This window comes from Scyliorhinus canicula, chromosome 5, assembly GCF_902713615.1.
Source record: "Scyliorhinus canicula chromosome 5, sScyCan1.1, whole genome shotgun sequence".
NCBI classification, from domain to species: Eukaryota; Metazoa; Chordata; class Chondrichthyes; order Carcharhiniformes; family Scyliorhinidae; genus Scyliorhinus; species Scyliorhinus canicula.
This window is the reverse complement of record NC_052150.1, coordinates 18,047,020-18,071,456: the sequence shown is the minus strand read 5'-3', so window position 1 is coordinate 18,071,456 and position 24,437 is coordinate 18,047,020. Positions and strand designations below refer to the sequence as shown.

General features: G+C 44.3%; 1 protein-coding gene across 2 annotated transcripts in view; it reads right to left on the bottom strand.

Annotated features, from left to right (window-relative positions):
• lztfl1 (leucine zipper transcription factor-like 1) overlaps nt 1-23,932 on the bottom strand; it is a 68,511-nt gene extending 44,579 nt beyond the window's left edge. For both annotated transcript variants that reach the window (XM_038796687.1, XM_038796688.1), the window contains exons 1-3: nt 23,826-23,932; nt 4,273-4,397; nt 612-806 (exon numbers count right to left, since the gene is read on the bottom strand). In XM_038796687.1, coding sequence (XP_038652615.1) covers nt 612-806; nt 4,273-4,397; nt 23,826-23,828 — 323 coding nt within the window. In that variant the 5' untranslated portion in view covers nt 23,829-23,932. The remainder of the gene's footprint in view (nt 1-611; nt 807-4,272; nt 4,398-23,825) is intronic.
• Between the last annotated feature and the right edge of the window lie 505 nt (nt 23,933-24,437).

The following is a 24,437-nucleotide window of genomic DNA, read 5'->3' as shown; positions in this document are numbered from 1 at the left end:
CCTTTCTTTTTTTTGTTTCCACCGTGGGAGGGTTTGTTTTATTTGATGCATATATTGACAGGTGGGCCGGTGTTTGGGGTGGTGGGAGGATCGGATCGTTGTTATTGTTAAGGGGATTGACTTTGTATTTGTTACCATTTACTGTTTGGGAGTGGGGTGGGAAGTTTGGAGGAAAATGTGAAAATGGAGAAAAACATTTTTTTTTAAAAATTCCACACGGACAGTAACCCAGGGCCGGGATCAATCCCGGGCCTTCAGCATCGTGAGTATGCAGTGCTGACCACTTTTATGCTACCCAAGGGGCAATTTTAGCGTGGCCAATCCACCTAACTTGAACATCTTTTGGACTGTGAGAGGAAATTAGAGAACCCGGAGCAAACCCACACAAGCACGGGGAGAAAGTGCAAAGTCCACAGTCACCCAAGGCCAGAATTGAACCTGGGTCCCTGGCGCTGTGAGGCAGCAGTGCTAACCACTGTGCTGCCGTGCCATTCATTTAATTTGTCATACACGTTTTCTGAGCCCATCCAATTGTCCATGCTTAACTTTGAATTACTTTTTTCACACCTATATTAATAGTCTTGCACTTTTAAGAAGTTTAAATGATCCACCTGTTTTCCAGATCAGATATGTCTGTTTGTAACTTCAGGTACCATTTCTCAGCCTGACAGAACAGTTGACGCAAAAGCAGCACATTAGTGTAAGCCGTGTTGATGAGCTCAGACTCCACCTCACTGTGCACCACAATCTTCAGTCCATCCAGCATCTCCGTCACTTCATCCACAGTGAAAGTGTCCTCAGTCAGTCTAGTAGTTGCAAAAAAAATTAAGATTAGAATACAGAGTATTTCCAATTCTTTAAACATTAAATCTGCTTTTATTTGTATTTTTCTTCTACAACAAAATTAATTTAATTTTCTACTACATTTTAGGACTCCCTCGTAATAATAATCATCTTCCAGTTAAGATGATAGGAAAATAGGATGCTTTTAAAAAATATTTAGAGTGCCCAATTCATTTTATCCAATTAAGCGGCAATTTAGTGTGGCAAATGCACCTACCCTGCATATCTTTGGGTTGTGGGGGTGAAACCCACGCTCACACGGAGAGAGTGTGAAAACTCCACACAGACAGTGACCCGGGGCAGGGATCGAACCCGGGTCCTCGGCGGCGTGAGGTAGCAGTGCTAACCACTACACCACCGAGCCGCCCATGGCAAAATAGAATGCTGACAGACTTTGTTCAACACCAAGTTTGAGACAGCTATTGGAATATTTGCAGACGCAGATTTGACTTGGTATTTTTGTGCAATAAGACTGAAATCTGGAACTTGCATAGAAGGGAAAATTGTAGTCCTCGGGGGAGGCTGTGCACCCTGAAGAAGAACCAACACAGGACATATATGCACATCCACAATCAGCGTGGATACACACAACTTGGGTGGGGGGGTCTCAAAGGCACATAGCGATGTTGTCACATGGGGAACACACATCACAGTGAACAGGAGTAGGCATTGGCGATAGGAATTCAAAATCCCCGTTGGAAGGTGCCAGACACTCCAAGCTCTGCTAAGCTGGACAAAGATACTAAGCCACGGGCTGTCATCCACAAGGACGACAATTTTGGAGCAGCAACAGCAAATGTGTAGGGCTCTGTCAGCACTTCCAGAAGCGCTGTTATGCTTGGAGAGAAATTGGAAGAGTCCATCTCTATTTTGAGTGCCATGATAACTCAGGCCTTTGCATTGATATCCACCTTCATGCAAAGAATATCCACCTGCATGGAATTTCAGACATGGCAAGTACATCTGTTCTTCAATTATTTTTTGCATTCTCAGTCTGCCACTTTAAATAGGATGGAGGAAAGTCTCATTCAGAGTACCTCGATGAAATGCAGCCAAGTGCTCTCCAGCTCTTGGGTGTCCAGAAAGTGAAAGTGAGGGGGGAGGGGGTATTGTTGCACCATAAGACATCAGTCACTGAGGTTTACTGATCCATGCCGGGATGTGTCCATCACAAGCTTCTCTGGCAGCTAGGTAAACAGCTGCAGCCACCCTGGCCACATCAGGCTTTTAGTGCTCCAAGAATGCAGTGGAGGAAGGTCCTCACCTTCCTCCTCCTGCAGCCCCATGTTGTGCAAGGTGCAGTGGGCCACTAGACATGCACATCCTAGCTGATACACATCTTCAGGAACCCAATGGCTTGCTCAATGAGTGCTCGTGTTCATGCTGCAGTAGTTGTATGTTTCCGCGGCATCCATGGTAGAGCCCCTCTCTAGCTATGTCCTCAGAGGGTAGGTCTTGCCTCCAAGGATTCACCACTGACGGGGTGCAGAAGTGTAAAGACCCGTGGGCAATGTGACTGCCAGGATATCTTGCACAGACTGGTGGTCACATACAGCCGCACATTGATGGTGTGAACGTCCATCCGATTGCAAAAGACTGCTGGTTGATCTGAGGACACCTTGATTGCAACAAGTCTAAAGTCTGTGATTCTCTTGGCACAAAAATGTGCTTAATGTCAAATAATGATTTTTAGTTCAGCGGCTGGAAACCCGAGTTGAACTTTTGTTCAACTCTGGGCTTGTGCGCGGTCAAATCAATCCCCACTTGGCTTGGAGTTACAACACAATTGAAAGTAATAAATAATTCTTAGAAAAACACCAAAAGTTGGACAGCACGGTGGCACAGTGGTTAGCACTGCTGCCTCACAGCTCTGCGACCCGGGTTCGATCCCGGCCCTGAGTCACTGTCGTGTGGAGTTTGCACATCATTCTTCCCCTGCTCGACCTAAAGATCTATGTCCATTGGCTGCACGGTGGCACAGTGGGTTAACCCTGTTGCCTCACGGCGCCGAGGTCCCAGGTTCGATCCCGACTCTGGATCACTGTCCGTGTGGAATTTGCACATTCTCCCTGTAGGTTTCACCCCACAACCCAAAGATGTGCAGGCTAGGTGGATTGGCCACACTAAATTTCCCCTTAATTGGAAAAAATGAACTGGGGACTCTAAATTTGTTTAAAACAAAGATCTATGTCCATTGACCATCTTTGGATCAAAATGATAACATTGAAAGCAAAGGGAAATAAGGGAAGCAACAGGAAGGGCCCTTACACTTTTTTTTAAAAATGAGACTAATGGTGACTTGAGGTCACAGCCAAAGATGGCTATCCAATTTGCATCACTGTATCTTCCACATTCCTATCCGTTGAGATCGAGAGACCACATCTGTAAAGACCAATGAGGACAGTGACCACGGGAATATGAGGGAACCACATGTCCTATTCCCATTAGTAAGGCATCAAGACAATCAACCGAGGTATTCAGCTTGTGATGAACCATTAAACCCAATTGCTTGAACAATGGGACCCTGGCTGAGAGGGGGTTTCCCAGACATGAACTGATTAAGTTACAAGGGGGAATACACAAGTAACGACCATGTTTGAATCACTGGGTAATGGCCATGTGACAGATCCACCCTTTTGTGTGCTTAAACTTCTACTTTCTCTGCAGTAAGAGAAGTAGCTGAGACAATGATGAGAGAAGACCCCAGTGGGGTCCTGACTTTCTCCCTCACTCTCCAATCTACTTTGCAAGCTTTCCAACCCTATTTACTGCCGATGATCACCCAGGGATGCGCATGCTGCAGAGACATCTTGAAGGAAATCAACCCTAATGATAATCTTAATAATAATCTGTATTATTGTCACAAGAAGGCTTACATTAACACTGCAATGAAGTTACTGTGAAAAGCCCCTAGTCACCACACTCCGGTGTCTGTTCGGGTACACAGAGGGAAAATTCAGAATGTCCAATTCACCTAACAAGCACATCTTTCGGGGTTTGTGGGAGGAAACCGGAGCGCCCGGAGGAAACCCACGCAGATACGGAGAGAACATGCAGACTCTGCACAGACAGTGCCCCAAGCCGGGAATCGAACCTGGGACCCTGGCGCTGTGAAACAACAGTGCAAACCACTGTGCTACCGTGCCACCTACCCGACACTACTGTCTCCAGAAGGACACACAATTTTGCCTGCTACATCTTTAACTTACATCCATGAGGGAAACAGCAGGACTACTATATTCACCCCGATACCAGCCAAAGATCAAAATCATACTGTGCTTATAGTTATCAAACTTCTAACGTCACACCTTTTAAAACACCAGGGTGGTGGTGAATATTTTGCATTTGCAGACCCTGCCGACTTTGACCGATTAGCAATTATACATGATGTCAGATCATTAATTCTTCTTACCAGCAGCTGATACTCACCTACTGTCCTTCAGATCTTGAAAGCAGGAGTCTACAGTTTTCAGCCTTAGAGCCCTTTTTGAACGAGCAAAGCGCATGTAGTTGATGACTGCGTTCTGATGGTGTTCATTTAACCCCAGTTCAGCCTATGAGAAAAATGTAGGCAATTAACTTAACCAAATTACCAATGCAAATATTCATTCATTCCTTCTTTCAATGTCAAAATTGAAATCAGAGTTTCAAACCATCAGAAAGAATGATCAACCTGACCAGCAGTTTCCCGTCAATGTTATTAATGTTAAGTCAGGAATCCCAATGGTGGCATAATGAATACTGACCGACTGTTTAGCAATTCTAGGAGTGCAATTGACTGGATTCCCTCATAACCATGGGCTCCAATAATGCTTCCCCCAACTAACTTACCAGTGTTCGCTGTTTGAAAATGTCTTTTTCTAGATCAACAAAAATGGTAAAAGCCGAGTCTGATATTTGGTTTACAGGTTATTTTTACCCCTTCGACACTCCTCTACTCAACTCAGTTCTCAAAACTGAGCACATTGGAATCGAAGTTCATTGGAATTTCATGAGCATCCCATAGCAAAGGCCAAATATGACCGATATTTGTCAGCATTAACCATGTGATATCAAAATACATTCTGGTGGCCTCAATACAACCTAGGGTGAGACTACTCAACCAGTTACAGAGCACAAATCAAAACTGGCTCAGAACTACTGCACCATGAGGTGTGGTTATTAAGACAGCAGAAGTAAAATCGTTAAGCTCCAACGTTATTTACCTCACTGGGCGGCACGGTGGCGCAGTGGTTAGCACTGCTGCCTCACGGTGCCGAGGACGCTGGTTCGATAACGGCCCTGGGTCACTGCCCGTGCAGAGTTTGCACATTCTCCCCGTGTCTGCGTGGGTCTCACCCCCACAACCCAAAGATGTGCAGGGTAGGTAGATTGACCATGCTAAAATGCTCCTTAATTGGAAAAAAATAATTGGGTATTCTAAAATTGATATTTAAAAAAAATTATTTACCTTACTGGTCACTTAACATAGTATAACACTGTTAATCATTGTGGTTGCTGGGAAAATAGACAACGAATTTGATCATTTATATATGTACGTGTTAGTTTTAATCAATCTCATAACTACATTTAGAATATGTTTTATTTTGAAATAGGTTTTATTGTTCAGAAATCTCTTCGCCACTTTTTGCCGAATGGAACATGGCCAGCCTTCCAATTTAAATTTCCAACTGAAAAATGGTAGGTACATTTTACTATGTTACAATTTATCTGACTTTCATTCATTCAATCATTGTCTCAACTAAATCTCATCAACCTCGGATATGATAGTTGTCTGGCAATATGGTTTAATGTGATTACCCATTTTTATATCAATTTATACTCTCCTCTGGATGGTTCACAAAATAGTGAACAGGGAAAAACCAGGGCTAGCCCTGCCAGTGGTCAACAATGGTCTCTTCTGCCCAACATCAGCCGGTGTGTTTGCCTCTTCCCATCATCAAGAATTTTCAATCCTCTGGCCAATTTTCTGCTCATGGCAGACATTTAGAATTCTTCTTTAAAAGGCTGAAATGCATCATTTTGTAGGATGCTTTCCAAATAAACTGCAACCACGGGACTGCCTTCATCTAATAATGAATTTAAAAATTGATCAAAATAATTAGTATGGAAAAAGTGAAGCGATACAGTGACATGCCCATGTTTGCGTGGGTCTCAACACCACTATTGTGTTGGCTATTTGTGTAGACTACGAGGATTGGCCATGCTAAATTGCCTCTTAATTTGAAAAAAGAAATTGGGTACTCTAAATTCATATTTTAAAAATGGATACAGTGGCATGCAACTGGAGACCCTAATCGGGAAGTGCAAAGAAAGCAAAGAAAGTCTATACGAAAGAATTAAACAGAGGGAAATGGGCAAAAACAGGAAAGGGTAAGAGGACAGAAACATTAAATGTGGTTACAAAGAGGCAGCTTTTGGGTTTAGGAGTTCATTCACTTTTTTTATAGTTAGGAAAAAGTAAAAAAGAGCCAAAGGAAATGCAACAGTCATCTCGGGCAGGCTGCGAAATGGCAATGGGGAAAAACAAGGCAAGCAAAATAGATAATAGAAGAGAACAAAGTGGAACACTAAGGAGAGAAAAAAGAAACAAAAGGTTGAGATTAAGTTTGAAATAGCTAAAGGTTCAAATGAGAGTGCCACAGCATGACCAGGAGGGAAGCCAGACATTTTGACTTTGAATTTGCTGGAGAGGGGCACGACGTTTGATTTCTCTTCCCGCATCTTTCGATTCCAAATAATTTTGTGCCGCAAACTGCTGCAAGTGCAAGCTGACCGTAGGGAGGTTAATGGGGTGTCAGAAACCTTGATAAATAATATAAACACAAAGTCAACCACTCTAATCAAATGAAATTTAAGAATTGAGAATGAAATTAAGTGAAGAAGACAATAAGTGAAATAGTGTCAAGTTATATGCAGAAAGCAAAGTAAAAAGAGTGGAAAAAATGAGACAGAAATAAAATGAGGATGGGGGGGGATTTTTTTTTTAAACCCTAGGATCAGTGTGAGGCCTGCAGGAGGGGGATTCCACAATTTCATTTTTAAAAATTCATTCTTGGAATGTGAGTATCGCCGGTGTATGGGCAGCATGGTAACACAGTGGTTAGCACAGCTAACAGTGCTTCACAGCTCCAGGATCCCCGGTTTGGGTCACTATCTGTGCAGAGTCTGCACATTCTCCCCGTGTCTGCGTGGGTTTCCTCCGGGTGCTCTGGTTTCCTCCCACAAGTACCGAAAGCTGTGCTGTTAGGTAATATGGACATTCTGAATTCGTCCTCAGTGTACCCGAACAGGCGCTGGAATGTGGCAACTAGGGGCTTTTCACAGTAACTTCATTGCAGTGTAAATGTAAGCCTACTTGTGACAATAAAGATTATTATATAATGCCAGCATTTATTGCCCATCCTAATTATATTTCAGCAGGTGGTGGTGAGGTACCTACGACTGAGTGGCTTGCTAGGCCGTTTCGTAGAATAGCGTAGAGTAGGGGGGGGGAAGAATAGGCGGGTTTATTTGCGAGAGAGGAGTGGCTATTTGCACTATGTTTGTTTTTTCTTTATTGATATTTGCACACCACTGTATATTGTTGCTGTTTACAATGCCAAAAATACCTCAATAAAACTGTTTGTTTAAAAAAAAATGTCAACCACATTGACGTCGGTCCGGAGTCACATGTAGGCCTCAGCGGGCAAGCATGGCAGATTTCCTACCCTGAAGGATATTAGTGAACCTTGCATTTGTTCCCTCTTTGGCCCTACAAGTTTGAATAGCATTGCAGGAACATTGAAGAACTCCTTCGGTCTTGAAGTAACAGCCCTAACATTCTGCTGCGAATTTTATGCACATTTTTGGGGAAAATCCAGTTTTTCATGATTAATTTGTGATGATTCACAACTCACGGCATATCTCTTCCTCATCACAAATTGCCGGATTTCTGTTTTTTACAACACACTAATAGTGGGCGGCTTTAACTCACCGTTATTTTACCAGCAAATCCTGGCTCATTTCAACTGAAATTTCAATTCAACTTAAGTGGAGAACATAGAAGCTCAAAAATATGCAGTTTCCTACGAGGAGAGGAGGAAGATTCGAAGTGGCAAGTCATAGGATGTCCAGTTCATGGTTGTGGACAAAAGGCAGCTGACTAATCTATATCTGGTCTTCTGATAAAAAGTAAGATGCAGTGGACAAATACGGTTTGATTGGTAAAAAACATAAATAAAACATAAACAAAAACATAATATATGGTCCAACAAGGGATCATATTATAAAGAAAGAGAAGTAATATTGGTTTTAACGTTTTTTATGCTCAAAAAGGATTTGTTTTCATTGAGAACCTTGGTTAAGGCCCATCAACACAGTTGAGAAATATGGGAAATAAGTGGGTAAATTAAGTAGTAGTTAATTCTCAGAAAAGTTTAGGTTTAAAAAGCTTGCAAGTTGTAGAACAAAACCCATGGGATTAAAGGAACATTGGTAACATGCATACAAAATTAGTTGAGAGACATAAAGTAGATGTGAATTGTGTTTGTTCAGACTGGATTGTACTGTGGTGTCCCCAGGGGTCAGTATTATGACTTTTTGATAGCGTGAAGCAAGTCTTAATTACCATCACGAGCATGCAGAGAGGGAGGAAAAGGCAAATAGAAAACTAATGTCTGAATTTTAGGACCAAGAGACTACATTCACAGGACACAAGACTACATTATTATTGATAAAATAGACACAAAAAAGCGCCAGAGTAAGAGTGGTTGGGTATCAGATAAAGGTGATCCATTATTCACATATCCCTTAAAACCATCTTCAAATTACATTTTCTTTTGTTTTCCAGCTCCGTTTCCTCGTCTCTTCCTCATTTAGCTTAACAACTGTCATCGGGAAAATGTTAGAAGCTATTATTGAAGACAACATAGCAGGGCATTTGGAAAATATGAGGCTCATCGTGACGAGTCAACATGGTTTTGTGAAAGGGAAATCATGTTTAACCAATTTATTGGAGTTCTTTGAAGAAGCAACATATGCTGCAGATAAAGGGGAACTGGTGGATGTACCGTATTTAGGTTCCAGAAGGCATTTCATGAGCTGCCACGTCAACGGTAATTGCAGAAAATAAAAGTTCATAATATAGGGGTAACATATTGGCATGGACGGAAAATTGGCTAGCTCACAGGAAACAGAGAGTAGGTATAAATAGTCTTTTTCTGGTTGGAAGATGTATCGAGTATCATGCCACAGGGATCAGTGCTGAAATTTAGGTAAATGACTTGGACAAAGAGACTGAAGGTACGGATACTAAATTTGCTGCCAACACAAAAATAGCTCAGATAATAAGATGTGAAGAGGACATAAGGAAGCTATAAGGGGCAGAGGGGTTAAATGAGTGGGCAAAGACCTTGAAACTGGAGTATAATGTGAAGTTGTCCATTTTGGCAGAAAGAATAAAAAGAAGCATATTATCTAAGTGGTGAGAGATTGCAGAGCTCTGAGATACAGAGGGACCTGGGTGTCCTAGTGCACGAATCACAAAAGGCTGGAATACAGGTACAGCAAGTAATTAGGAAAGCTAATAGAATGTTAACATTTATCGTGAAGGGAATTGATTACAAAAGGAAAAAGGTTATGCTTCAGCTGTACACGGCACTGGGTGAGACCACATCTGGAGGACAGTGTCTCTTATTTAAGCAAGGATGTAAATACATTAGAAACAGTTCAGAGAAGGTTTTCTAGACGAATTCCAGGAATGGGTGGGTTGTTTTATGAGGAAAGGTTGGACAAGCTAAGTTTGCATCCACTGGAGTTTAGAAGGGTAAAAGGTGACTTGATTGAAACAAAATGATCCAAAGAGGCGTTGACAGGAGAATGTGGGGAGAATGTTTCCTCTTGGGGAAGAATCTAGTACAAGGGGCCATTGTTTAAAAATAAGGGTTCGCCCATTAGGGCAGAGATGAGTTGTCTCTGGAACTCTGTTCCTCTGTGGAAGCAGTCTTTGCATATTCTTAAGCAGAAGTGGATAGATTTTTGATAAGCAAAGGGGTGAAAGGTTATGGGGGGAGGGGGGGAGATGGGAATGTAGAGTTGAGTTCAAAATCAGGTCAGCCATGATCTCATAGAATGGTGGAGCAGGCACAAAGGGCTAAGTGGCCTACTCCTGTTTCTAGTTCATACATTTATATGCATGTTCATGTGTATATTTGTAACTCACTCCTTTACTCCTGTCTAATTTAGTTTTTTCCTTCATTAATCATTGTTCTCCCATTTCCAGATTACTAGCTGGTTCTGGTGAATGACGCAATTCAATGTATCTGTCCGCAATCGTGATTACTTCCATTAAATCAGTTAAATGTTCACCCTTGCCTTCCATTTGTCGTTGATCTGATTCATTACAATTGGGCTAATTCATAATTGCCACATTCTGATTCCTTGCAGCCACCCTTGGGATGCAGGTACATTATTGTAGCGTCAGTACTTTATTCTGCATCAATGTGAAAGCAGAGTGTGCAAAACAAAATGCCAATCTAGAGCCAGGCTTCAATCCAACATCACATTTGTGTTACAAGATAAGGAGTCTCATTCTGCTTTGTGTCAGAATCAAGACAGTTTCTGATTTAAATTACACAGTTTGGAACTCCCTCTATGAACACAACCTAGACGTTACATCTATAGACCACCAACTAGTCAGAAGAATGTAGAACAAATCTTCAGTGAGATTACAGAGAAATGCAAGCATTATAGAGCAGTGATAATGGAGGACTTTAATCACCCAAATGTGGACTGGGATAATGGTAGCGTAAAGGGCAGAGAGGAGCAAAAGTTTCGAGACTGTTCAAGAATATTTTCCACAGCAGTATGTCCAGTCCAACAAGGAAGAATGCACTGTTGGGCCTGGTTGTTAGAAATCAGGTGGGATAAGTAGAGCAAGTGTCAGTGGAGGAACATTTAGGAGACAGTCATCGTTGTATCATGAGCTTTAGGATGATGCTAGAAAAGTATAATAGGCAATCCAGAGTAAGGATAATTAACTGGGGGGGGGAGGGGGGCGACTACAATGGAGCAAGAACGGAGTTGGGCCGGTTAGACGGGTACAAAGGTTGGCAGGAAAAGCTGTAGTTGAACAAAGGGCTACCTTCAAAACAGAAATGGTCCAGACACAATCAAGGTGCATTCCCTGTGGGGGCAGCACAGTGGCGCAAGCGGTTGGCACGGTTGCCTCACGGCCATGAGGTCCCAGGTTCAATCCCAGCTCTGGGTCACTGTCCGTGTGGAGTTCGCACATTCTCCCCATGTTTGCATGGGTTTCACCCCCACAACCCAGAAGATGTGCAGGTAGGTGGATTTATCACGCTAAATTGCCCCTAAATTGACCCACAGACCACAATCAGTAAGAATAAACAGCAACACCTCCTCCACATAGTCAATACCGTGGCCCCGCAAGGCTGTGTACTTAGCCCCCTACTCTACTCCCTGTACACACATGACTGTGTGGCAAAATGTGGTTCCAACTCCATCTACATGTTTGCTGACGGTATGACCATAGTGGGCCGGATCTCGAATAACGACGCTTCAGAATACAGGAGGGAGATAGTGAACCTAGTGGAGTGGTGCAACGACAACAATCTCTCCCTCAATGCCAGCAAAACTAAAGAGCTGGTCATTGACTTCAGGAAGCAAAGTACTGTACACACCCCTGTCAGCCCTCCGAGATGGAGATGGTTAGCAGTCTCAAATTCCATGGGGTGCACATCTCCAAAATTCTGTCCTGGTCCACCCACGTCGACGCTACCACCTGTGTTGTTCCTCGTGTCTTAATAATGAAATGAAATGAAAATCGCTTATTGTCACGAGTAGGCTTCAATGAAGTTACTGTGAAAAGCCCCTAATAAAGCTCGTAGTCTCAAAGGTGGAGAAAATGCTTTATTGTGAATTTGTTCTGTCTTCAGAGCTTAACTTACAGCTACCTCAAATGCTGCCTGCCTGTGTCTGTGTCCTGCTACGAGTTCTGCCTTCCGTGAAGTGTGTCGTCACTTCCTGTCCCTGTGTATATATAGCTCTCCCGTGCTCCCTCTAGTGCTTGCTCAGTTGTATTGCATCTACTCAGATCTACAATCACCACATCCCCCCTTTTTTCTTTACATATTTTCTGTACATCATTAAAGAAAATTGTACAAAACAGTTACTTATGATATGTGTATCTATACAGGTGATGATGCTATTGCATATTTTACAAAGCCAATTTATATTTATGAGTCCAATTTTAATTAAAACATTTATGGGTCCAAACTTGATGAATTTGTTCAGAGTTTTTTCTTTTGTTGTTGTTGACGTGGTGATATTGATATTGCAACTCCGTTGTGAATGTTGTTGGTGTTCCTTGTTATTTTAAGTAACCAATACATCATCCCATGGTTTTTTGCATGGTCGAACCACTGATGTTGACTGACATGGACTTTTTTCTGTGCTTGTGGTATCGATTTAGTATTTCATCTGCCTTGAAAGCTGGTATGCTTGCTTGTTCTGGAGCAGATGTGAGTTTGTGCGATTCGTTGTCATCCCATGGCATGTTTGTAGTCTTGTCATTGTTTTGCAGTGTGCTGTGGCATTGTCCTTCATGTGCAGAGTTGTACCATTTTGTACAAGTCGTTGTTTCATTGCTGTTGTTTCTGTCGTTCCTGTCTTTGTTGTTTTCGTTGCCATTCTTGTTGCTGTTTCTGTCGTTCCTGTCTTTGTTGTTTTCGTTGCCGTTCTTGTTGCTGTTTTTGTCGTTTCTGTCTTTGTTATGCTTCGTGTTGGTTTTGTTGGTCTTCTTGTAGTTTTTGTTGGTGCTGTTGTTGTTCTTGTTTCTGCAGTGCTTCTTGCGATTTTTGTTGTTCTTGTCGTGCTTCATGTTGCTTTTGTTCTTGCTGTTGTTGTTCTCGTTTCTGCTGTGCTTCTTTTGGCTTTTATTTTTCTTGTTATACTCAATGAGTGTCCCGTGTGGATAATTTGAGTCTTTGCTTTCTTGGTGCTCCTCTTCTGGAGTCAAATTCTTCACGATTTCATTTGACACGGTCTCTCTGGACTCTTGGTGCTCCTCTTCCGGAGTCAAAATCTGCATGGTTTCTATTGGTGTGGTCTCACTGGACTCTTGGTGCTCCTCTTCTGGAGTCAAAATCTGGATGGTTTCTATTGGCGTGGTCTCTCTGGACTCTTGGTGCTCCTCTTCTGGAGTCAAAATCTGCATGGTTTCTATTGGCGTGGTCTCTCTGGACTCTTGGGTGGCCCTACTCTGTGCTTCTGTACAGACAAGCTGAGAACTGTCAGTCTCGCTGTGATCCTGTACGTCGAGTGTGATCACCTTGTCACTGTTTTCGCATGCAGTGGGTAGATGTACATTGTCTTCTTCTTGTTTATGTGAGCTTGGTAGACTTTCATAGTCTGCTTGCGGTTGCTCAGATACGGCGGGTTGACCTTCATGGTCTTGTTCATGCATGGTATTCGCCAGGGAGTGTTTGCTTGCTTCCCTTTTGGAGTCTTTCATCACTCTGCTTGCTTCCCTTTTGGAGCCTGTCATCGCTTTCTCTGCGGAGTCTTTCTGTGCTCTCTGTGTGGCGTCGCCTTCTTCTTGGATATTGCTGTCATCCAATGTATCGACGATCTGCCATGGTGTTGGATTAATCTACCACGAGTAGATTCGTGTTGAGCTTTGCGACCGTGTCGCTGATGCTGTGATCAGCATATCCGAATAACTCAGCCATGTCTGAGTAGTATTCTTCGAAAACCAAATCATCTTGGTTGGATTCATCTACCGCGAGTAGATTCGTGTTGAGCTTTGCGACCGTGTCGCTGATGCTGTGATCAGCATTTCAGAATAACTCAGCCATGTCTGAGTAGTATTCTTCGAAAAACAAATCATCTTTTTTTGGTTCTGATTTATTTTTGTTCTCTTCACTTTGGGTGATGCAGACTGCTTTTTCCAGGGTGTGGTGAGAGTTATTTTCAACTGCTGGTTTAAGTTCATGCGTTTTTCTGTGTTCTGAGGCAAGAAAATTTGGTTTTACAGCTATAAGTATTTTGTTTTCAATTTTCGGGCATTTCCCTTTTAAGTAGGCGTGGTCCGGATGCTCAGACGTCATGACACTCGTGATGTCATGCGTAGGAATCAATTGCGTAGGGATCAATTGCGCATGCGCAAATCGGCCTTCCTTTACTGTGCGGTTTTGTGTCCACTGCGCATGCGTGGCTTGCGCATGCGCATAACGATCAGCAACAAGAACTTTTTTTGCTTGCGCATGCGCAGAACGCAAAACGGGTGGTTGTAACTGCGCATGCGCGGCTTCCGTTTCTTGTGCATGCGCAGGCGCAGTTTTTTGTTCTTTGTCTGCCCGAGACTGTAAAATGTGCTTCGACGCCATTTTATCGCGGATTTCAGCGTTTTTTCTTTCTGAAAGTTGTAAGTTACCTTTTCCTTTCGATCTGGACTGGATTTCAGCATTTTGGCTTTGTGAAAAATTCAAGTTATTTCTTCTTTTTGATCTGTACTTTTCACTCGCGATTTCTTGACTGAAGCCTTTCTGTTTGTAGAGTTTTGCAGCACTCAGTCTCTGTGCAGTTTGGCCTCTGAGTATACCATGCTGTTCAAATTCCTTACAGTACTCTTCAAATTTGTTTAGTATTGTTTGTAAGCTGTTGCTGTCTTCATCTTTTGAGTATTTAAATCCAAAGGAGATTATATACTTTCCTAGCTTCATGTCCTGCAATGAGCATTGCTATTTTAATTTTGTCTGAGGCTGCTGCTACATCATTAGCTATGATATATAAATCAAACATTTGTTTAAACATTTTCCAGACATTTCTTACATTGCCAGTCATGTCCAGCTGAGGTGGGGTTCCAAGCCACATCCTCAAATAAGCGATGTCTTCCCAAGTCCAATGTCCAGTAGGAGATTTCCATGCCATTTTGTTCTTTCTGTGTCTGCAGCTGAGTTGTCCTGTAGTAAGCGTCTGAAGCCAAACCTGGTACCATGTGTTGTTCCTCGTGTCTTAATAAAGCTCGTAGTCTCAAAGGTGGAGAAGATGCTTTATTGTGAATTTGTTCTGTCTTCAGAGCTTAATTTACGGCTACCTCAAATGCTGCCTGCCTGTGTCTGTGTCCTGCTACGAGTTCTGCCTTCCGTGAAGTGTGTCGTCACTTCTTGTCCCTGTGTATATATAGCTCTCCCGTGCTCCCTCTAGTGCTTGCTCAGTTGTATTGCATCTACTCAGATCTACAATCACCACACCACCAAGAAAGCACATCACCTATAGTTCCTCAGGAAACTAAGGAAATTCGGCATGTCCACATCAACCCTTACAACTTTTACAGATACACCATAGAAAGCATCCTATCTGGCTGCGTCACAGCCTGGTATGGCAACTGCTCGGCCCAGGACCGCAAGGAACTTCAGGGAGTCGTGAACACAGCGCAGTCCATCACACAAACCTGCCTCCCGTCCATTGACTCCATCTACACCTCCCGCTGCCTGGGGAAAGCGGGCAGCATAATCAAAGACCCCTCCCATCCGGCTTACTCACTTACTCACTCTTCCAACTTCTTCCATCGGGCAGGAGATAATAAGTCTGAGAACACGCACGAAGAGACTCAAAAACAGCTTCATCCCCGCTGTTACCAGACTCCTAAACAACCCTCTAATGGACTGACCTCATTAACACTACATCCCTGTATGCTTCACACGATGCCAGTGTTTATGTGGTTACACTGGGAACCTTGTGTTGCCTTATGATGTATTTTCTTTTATTTTCCTTTCTTTTCATATACGTAATGATCTGTTGAGCTGCTCGCAGAAAAATACTTTTCACTTTACCTCGGTACACATGACAATAAACAAATCCAATCTAATCCAATCCAATTGGAAAAAATTAATTGGATACTCTAAATTTATATTTTAAAAAAGGTATATTCCCCTAGAAGCAAGGCAAACAGATCTGGAGCCCCCTGGATGAGAAAGGAGATTGAAATTAAGATCAGGAAGAAAAAGTGTGCTTATGACATTGGTCAGGTAGAAAATACAGTTGCGAACCAAGAGGAATATAGAAAGTTCAGAGAAGAGTTGAAAAAACACATTAGAGAAACAAAGAGGGATTATGAAAAAAGACTGGCAGCCAACGTTAGCTTCGAGAAACAATTATGAAAAAAAGTGGGTTGATTAGGAGGAGACAGCATGGATTTCTAAAGAGGAAATTATGTTTAATTGAATTGCTGGAGTTGTCTCAGGAGATAACAGAAAGGGTCGATGAGGGTAGCGCTGTTGATGTGATGTACATGGACTTTCAGAAAGCATTTGATACTGTGCCACATAACAGACTTGAGAGTCAAGTTACATCTCATGGAATAAAAGAGCAATAGTAATGTGGATACAAAATTGGCTGAATAATAGGAAACAGCGAGTAATGGTCAATGGATATTTTTCAGACTGGAGGAAGGTTTGTAGTGGTGTTTCCCAGAGGTCAGTATTGGGACCCTTGCTTTTCCTGATAAAAAAATTAATGATCTAGATCTTGGTGCGCAAAGAACAATTTCAAAGTTTGCAGAAGACGCAAAACTTGCAAGTATCGTATATTGTAAAGAGGACAGTGCAGAACCTCAAAAGGACATAGACAAGTGGTGGAGTGGGCAGATAAGGTTTAACATGAAGAAGTGTGAGGTGATGCATTTTGGAGGAAGAACATGGCGAAACAATATAAAATAAGGGATAAAATACTTAAAGAGGCTCAGGAGCAGAGGGAGCTGGGTGTACATGTGCACAGATCATTGAAGGTGAAAGGGCAGGTTGTGAGAGCAGTTAATAAAGGCTATATTATTCTTTATTAATAGGTGCATAGAGTACAAGAGCAAAGAGGTTATGCTGAGCTTATACAAGACACTAGTTAGACCTCAGCTGGAGTATTGTGTACAGTTCTGGGCGCCATACTATAGAGAGGATGTGAATGTATTGGAGAGAGTGCAGAAAAGGTTAACAAGAATGTTCCAGGGATAAGAAACTTTGTTTATGAGGATAGATTGGAGAATGTGGGACCATTCTCTGTGGAGAGAAGGTTAAAAGGAGATTTGATAAAGGTGGTCAAAATTATGAGGGGGCTGGAGGGAATGGACAGAGAGAAATTGCTCCCAATCATAAAAGGATCGTGAATGAGAGGGGGCAAATTTAAGTGATTTGCAAAAGAAGTAAATGTGATGTGAGGAAAAACTTTTGTGCATAACAAATGGTTCAGTCTGGAAAGCACTGCCTGGGAGTATAGTGGAGGCAGGTTCAATCGAGGCATTCAAGAGGTTACTGGATGATGATTTGAATAGAAACAAGGTGTAGGGGTACAGGGAAAAGGCAGGGGAATGGCACTAAGTAATGATGCTCATTTGGAGAGCCGTTTACACCATGGGTCAAATGATTTCCAGCTGCGTCGTAACAATTCTGTGATTATGTGTGACTTACATTCCTGCCATAATGTGCTTTCCAATAGAAAGTGCAGTGTAGCTGTGAGGAAAATTGTTATTGAAAGCCAGCCTCAGTGATGGTGACCAAGGTTATTTCATCAATTGTTGTAAAAACCCAACTGGCTCACTGATGTCCTTCAGGGAAGGCTTTCTGCCATCCTTACCTGATCTGGCCTTTGCGTGCACTGCAAAGTGGTTGACTCTTAAGAGTCCTCTGAAATAACCTGGCAAGGTCTGTCACTGTAGAGCAATTTGACTGTTTTGAATTGAAGAAACCTTCTGAGCAAACGTAATCAAAGTATTTGGCTCTGTAAATTGGGGGTGGGGTCATATCATAGGCAAAATTACATTCAGGTTTCTAAACGCTCAGGACACCAGAGAAAGTAAATCCAAACAACGATTTATTTTCAGCCAAAAGAAAAGGCCACAATGCAGCATACAGCACATAGGTCCCAACCGGGACTACCTATTGTGCCGGTCCCAATTCAGGCTGGCTTTTAAGAGGTGATTCTATCAGCCCAGCAGATGGGTCTCTGCCGATTAACAGCAAGCCCATATACTACAAGCCCCATGGGGAGATCAATCGGGTCATCCCCGTGGGCCTCATGAGGGTAATTATATCCCTCCCTCCCCGAAGTCCGAAGGTCCCTCTGTCACTGGATGCAGAGGGGGTTTCCTCTGTCGCTTTTCCCGTGGTTGTGCTTCTAACAGCTGTAGGGCTGAGTCGGGGGACATGTGATGCATTGGGGAGCATCTTTTGTGTGCCAAACGCCATAGGGGTCCTGTCGGAGGTCCGTCTCTGACCATATTGTCCTCCAAAAGTATTACGGATCCTGTACCCATATCTGATGCAGTCTTCCATCTCTTGTTGACCTGGGAACAGGTCCCTGAGAGTTGTGCTCCTTGGCTAACAGATGATAGGTGGAGGGCGGGGGTGAGGGACTGATTCATCCGGTAAGGCCTACCTCTGTAGCGGGCTTCCTGCCCCTCAAGTGGTCTACATGCTTGCGTAGGGTCCGTTCTCTGGTCTTGACCAAACAGGAGATTGCCCCCATTTTCCCCACTATGGTCCCCGATTTCCACCAGGCGCCATCCCCATAATTCCAGATGTAGACTGCGTCCCCTGATTTGAATCCTCTGTCCTGCTTCCGGTGATCATGATACCTCATCTGGTGGTTTTGTTTCTTGTCCACCTTCCCGCCAAGGTTGGGAAATGTTAAATTTAGATCGGCCCAGAGCTGCCGACCCATCAGTAGCTCCCCCCGCACTACCCCAGTCACAACATGTGGCGTGGTTCGATAATTAAATTAAAAACGTGCGGGTTTTGTTTTAACTGACCCCCATGGTTTTTTTCATGCCCTGCTTAAAGGTTTGCACTGCCCGCGCAGCCAGACTATTCGAAGAAGGATGATATGGGATAGTTCGAATGTGCTTCACCCCATTAGTTTGCATAAACCCCTGAAATTCTTCACTTGTGAAAGGGGTATTGTTAACAGTGACAAGCACCTCTGGAACACCGTTGAAAGATTGGCATAGCTTCTCCATGGTGAGGCAAAGTGGTGACAGGTATCTGGTGGACATCCATCCACTTTGAGTGGACATCAATCAGTAGCAGAAACATTGACCCCACGAAGAGCCCAGTGAACCCGATGTACAAACGCACTCAAGGGTGTCCTGGCCACTCCCACAGGTGGAGCAAGGCTGAGGGAGGGAGCTTCTGCTGATCTTGGCAAGTGCAAACTGTTGTACCATCTGCCCAATTTCGCCATCGATCCCTGGCCACCACACGTAGTTCCTGGCGAGCATTTTCATTTTGGAAACCCCATGATGTCCACTGTGCAAGTCCTGCAGAATGGTTTTCCTGCTTTGCCTCGCAACGACCACGTGGGCTCCCCACAGGAAGATTACACTGAGCTCCCACTGCTTTGTTGTGGAGGCTCGCAACTATTCTGGAGGTTTCCCTTGTAGTTTCCCATGTAGAGCAGCGTGACACAGTTTTGCAAACCTGGGGTCCTTCTGGGTATATGTATGGATTTGTGAGGCTGAGACAAGAAACATGTCCATGGAATTTAGTGCCAACATAACTTAGTTGGCCAACAGCAATGCCATTTGCTAAATCCTGGCCGAAGCTACTGATGGTGTAATTTTATCCTCTCAGAAAAGGCCGAGTAAGGGCTTGTGGTCCGTGATTATCAAAAAATGGTGTCCAGAGACATATTGATGAAATCATTCGACTGCAAACATCACGGCCAGTCTTTCCTTTTCAATTTGAGCGTAGCGGCACTCGACCTCAGCCAAGGTTCTCGATGCGTAGGCTATCGACTGCTCTGTCCCATCAGTCCATCAATGGGATAACACTGTCCTAATGCCATATGCATCACATGTGAGGATGAGTGGTTTTGACGGGTCATAATGCGTCAGTAGTCTGGAGGATAATAGCTGCTGCTTTACTCTGGCACATGATTCTTCTTACTCCACCTTCCACACCCATTTTTGGTAGTTCTTTAGGAGCGCTTGCAGAGACACCAATATGATATCCAGACTGGGAATATAGTTTCCATAATAATTGACAAGCCCTAGGAATGAACTTAGCTCTGTTGTGTTCTCGGGTGTCGGGTCACGCTTGACGACTCAGACTTTCTCCTCTACCGGGTACAACCAGTCTTTGTCACCCTGGTATCCCAGGTCCACAACTTCTTTTGCCTGAAAGATGCAACTTGCCTCTCTTCTGGCAGACACCTACTTCTGAGAATCAGGAAGGACTTCTTCCAGATTTTCCAGGTGTTCCTTCTCAGTGGTTCCTCGTTGGAAACTGCACATGCGGACGGCACCCCGAATGGAAGTCGGCTGTACTCATGCAATCTCCTGTGAGTGTTAATGGTGACCTATTTTCTGGACGCCGCGTTTATCTCCAGCTGGAGGCATGGCTCATGTCCAGCTTTGTGAAAGAATGGCCCCCAGACAACAACTTTGTTTAGATCTTCCAAGTTTGGCATTGGGTACCTGCCCATGTGGGAGGCCATGTTGACTGTAGTTTTATAGTCTCCACATAAGCAGACAGACTTGGCCTTCCTGGAAGACTTCCCCATATTTTTACAGGACCTCACACAATCCACCTGTACCCATTCGAAAGATTAGTTGCCAATCCAGGCAGAGACTCTGTAACCAGTCATGGCCCAGGAGGATGGGTTGGAACCTTGCACCATTACCAGTGGTAACCGGGGTCACCGTAATCCCAATAATTACCAATAATAATAATCGCTTATTGTCACAAGTAGGCTTCAATGAAGTTTCTGTGAAAAGCCCCTAGTCGCCACATTCCGGCGCCTATTCGGGGAGGCCGGTACGGGAATTGAACCGGCGCTGCTGGCATTGTTCTGCATTACAAGCCAGCTGTTTAGCCCACTGTGCTAAACCAGCCCCAATGGCTCCCCGGTATATATATACATATCGGTGATAGGTTCATGGTCACCATTACTGAGACTAGCTTCCAATTACAATAATGTGCAATTATTAAAAGGATATGTATAAGAACATAAGAAATAGGGAACTGGCACAGGTCACACAGCATTCTCCATCATTCAATGAAATCATGAGTGTCCAACCCCCAAACCCCTTAATTCCCTTGGACCCAAAAATCTATTAATCTCAGCCTTGAATATATTCAATGACTCCGGACTCACTGCCAGAGCTCCAACTATTCGCAACCTTGACAGTAAATAAATTCCTCCCCCATCTGTCTTAAATGGTCACAAATATTCATCACCCTCCCTTTTCAAACACCTGCCAAACATTCTCAGTTCTTTTTGGGTTTGAACTTTCAACCTCGGCTTCATCATTAATTTCACCAAATCCATACACTCCGAATTCCAAAACAAATACACACGTAACCTTCCTCCCCGAAACCAGCTGGACTCTGTTCTCACAGGTTCGATCCTAATATTGCCATCAGATCTGCTGACAAGGGTGCTTCTGTCTGGTGAACTAGCCGTGACCTTACAGAGGCCAAATATCAACTCCGATACCTTCCCCTGCCTCCCACTGTACATGATCTCACCACCGAACATCAAGCCGTTGTATGCAGGTCTGTCACTGACCTCACCTCCTTTGGAGTTCTTCCCTCCCCAGCCTCGGACTCATTAATTCCCCCAACCCCGGGCTGCACTTGCCTCTCAGTTCAATTTTCCACCTTCCTCCCAAGCTGTTGAAATGGAGTTCGATGCCTCATCCATTGAGGCGGCATATTAACCAGACCCAACATTAATTTTAACTATTTCAGGGCGTAATTTCTGCCCTACTTTGTTTCCAACTTCTTTGCAGGTTTCGGCTTTTGTTGCTCTTGCTTTTCGGAAGACAGTTGGTAACCATTCTGCCCATCCTCGAAACACATATTTTTGTTTAATTACTTGTTCAATTACTGGTCCTTTGGCCTTACACCACCAACTCTTTGTAATTGAATCTCTCCTAATTCCACCCCATCACAGACCTTCCTTTTTTTCCGTCTGTCCCCCTCCTCTCCATCTCCCAACTTTCACTTCCTTAAAATATATTACATTTCTAACTTTTCCCCATTCTGATGAAAAGTAATCAACCTGAAACATTAACTCTGCTTTGCTCTCCACAGATGCTGCCTGACCTGAGTATGTCCAGCTCAGTTGCTAGCACTCACATCTCAATCACCAGGTTCAAGTCCCACTCCGGGACTTGAGCACAAAAATCAAGGCTGGCACTCCAGTGCAGTACTGAAGGAGTGCTGCACTGTCGGAGGAGGTGTTGTTTTACAGGTGAGACGCTAAATAGAGGTCCTATTTGTCTCTTCAGGTGGATTGAAAGATTTCATGGCACTCTTTCGAAAAAGAGCAGATCTGCTCTCTCTGGTGTCCTCCTGGCCAATATTTATCCCTCAGTCAACATCACAAAAATCAGATGCTGTGGTCATTCACCATCACATCACTGGTTGCGAGAGTTTGCTGTGCTCAACTTAGCATCACAACAGCAGCTACACTTCAAAATTGAATCACTGGGTGTAAGATGCTTTGATGCATGCACTGATCATGAAAAGCACTACATAAATGCAAGTCTTTCTTTTCTACCCTGTTGCAGAACTTCTCTTTTGTTTGTTCACTCCGACCTTTCACTAACTTAAAAACCTTGAATTTTCCCAGTTCTGATGAAAGGTCGTGAAGCTCAAAACTCAGTCTCCCTCTCCATTGATACTGCCAGAGTATTTCCAGCACTTTCTCATTTGATATCAGATGTATAGGGGTATGTGTATATATATACACACACACATATTATACACGTTTTATATACATATGTGTATATTTGTGTATGTGTATATAATAAGAATCTTGATTGTCACAAGTAGGCTTACATTAACACTGCAATGAAGTTACTGTGAAAAGCCCCTAGTTGGCACATTCCGGCACCTGTTCGGGTACACGGAGGAAGAATTCAGAATGTCCAATTCACCTAACAGCACGTCTTTCGGGACTTGTGGGAGGAAACCGGAGCACCCACGGAGGAAACCCACGCAGACACAGGGAGAACGTGCAGACTCCACACAGTGTCCCAAGCCATTAATCGAACCTGGGCCCTGGCGCTGTGAAGCAACAGTGCTAACCACTGCATTGAGCCAGTTATGGCATCGTGGTGGCACAATGGTTAACACTGCTGCCTCACAACATCAGGGACCGGGGTTCGATTCCGGCCTCGGGTGACTGATCAATCATAGAATCATAGAAATCACAATGCAGGAGGCCATTCGGCCCATCGAGTCTGCACGGGCTCTTGGAAAGAGCACCCTACCCAAGCCCACACCCCCGCACTATCCCCATAACCCAGCAACCCCACACAACACTAAGGGCAATTTTGGACACTAAGGGCAATTTATCATGGCCAATCCACCTAACCTGCACATCTTTGGATTGTGGGAGGAAACCGGAGCAAACCCACGCACACACGGGGAGAACATGCCGACTCTGCACAGACAACGACCCAAGCCGGGAATCAAACCTGGGACACTGGAGCTGCAAAGCAACTGTGCTAACCACTATGCTACCGTGCTGCCCTTAGTGGCTGAACATTCACCCCGTGGTCTGCGTGGGTTTCCTGCGGGTGCTCCGATTTCCTCCCAGAAGTCCAAAGATGCGCGGGTTAGGTGGACTGGCCGTGCTAAATTGCACCTTGGGGTGGTGTTGCAGGAAAAGAGCCAGGGATTGGGCCTGGGTAGGGTGGTCTTTCGATGGGCCGAACGGCCTGTACACAGATACATAATTGCATACAAATGTAAGCAGTACTGGGTTGCATTGTGCATTCTCAGGTGCCTGGAGTTGCTTCAGACAGCACCCACTGCCCTCAGTGTGAACCGCAACCTGGGCCAGCCCCAGCTCAATGGGGGCCTCCTGCAGCTGATCCTGGTCAGTGAGAGGGGCGCTCACTACTAGGGCGCTGCGGCCTACACCATTGCCATGGCAACAGCGCCACCCCGGGCTGCGTTATATGGCGGTGCACTCACCATGTCGGACAGGCGCCTCTCTCTCTCTCTCTCTCCCCCCGGTCTCCGTCTCCCTCCCGGCGCTGCGCACACGGATCCTCCTCCCGCCGCTTACCCGCCCGTCACCATGGAAACGGCTCTCGACACTCGGCCCCGCCCCCTCTCTCGCTCACTCTAACCCCCTGTTGCCAACCCTCCCGGGATGGCCCGGGAGTATCCCAGGCATTGAAGATTCAATCTCCAAAACCCGACTGTGGGCAAACCTGGGCAAAAGTCATCGGGGCACATGTTCGTCGCTGAGCAATAAGGAAGTCAAGCCAAAACATTTAGAGGCACTTAATGTTTTGCAGCTGACAATGGAATGTGCCACCGTGCTGCCCTGACTTAAGACAGGGATGAGGAGAATTTTTTTCCCTCAGAGAATTGTAGATCTGAGGAATTTCCTTCTCCTGAGAGCAGTGGAAGCAGAGCCTTTGAATATTATTTAGGGCTCATTTCGATAGATTCTTGGGTGGCAGGGAAGTTAAAGGGTTTATGGGTGTAGACTAAAAAGTAGAGTTGAGGCCACAATCAGATCAGCCATGATCTTTCAAATGGCGGAGCAGGCTCATGTGGCAAAAAGGTAGAATTTTG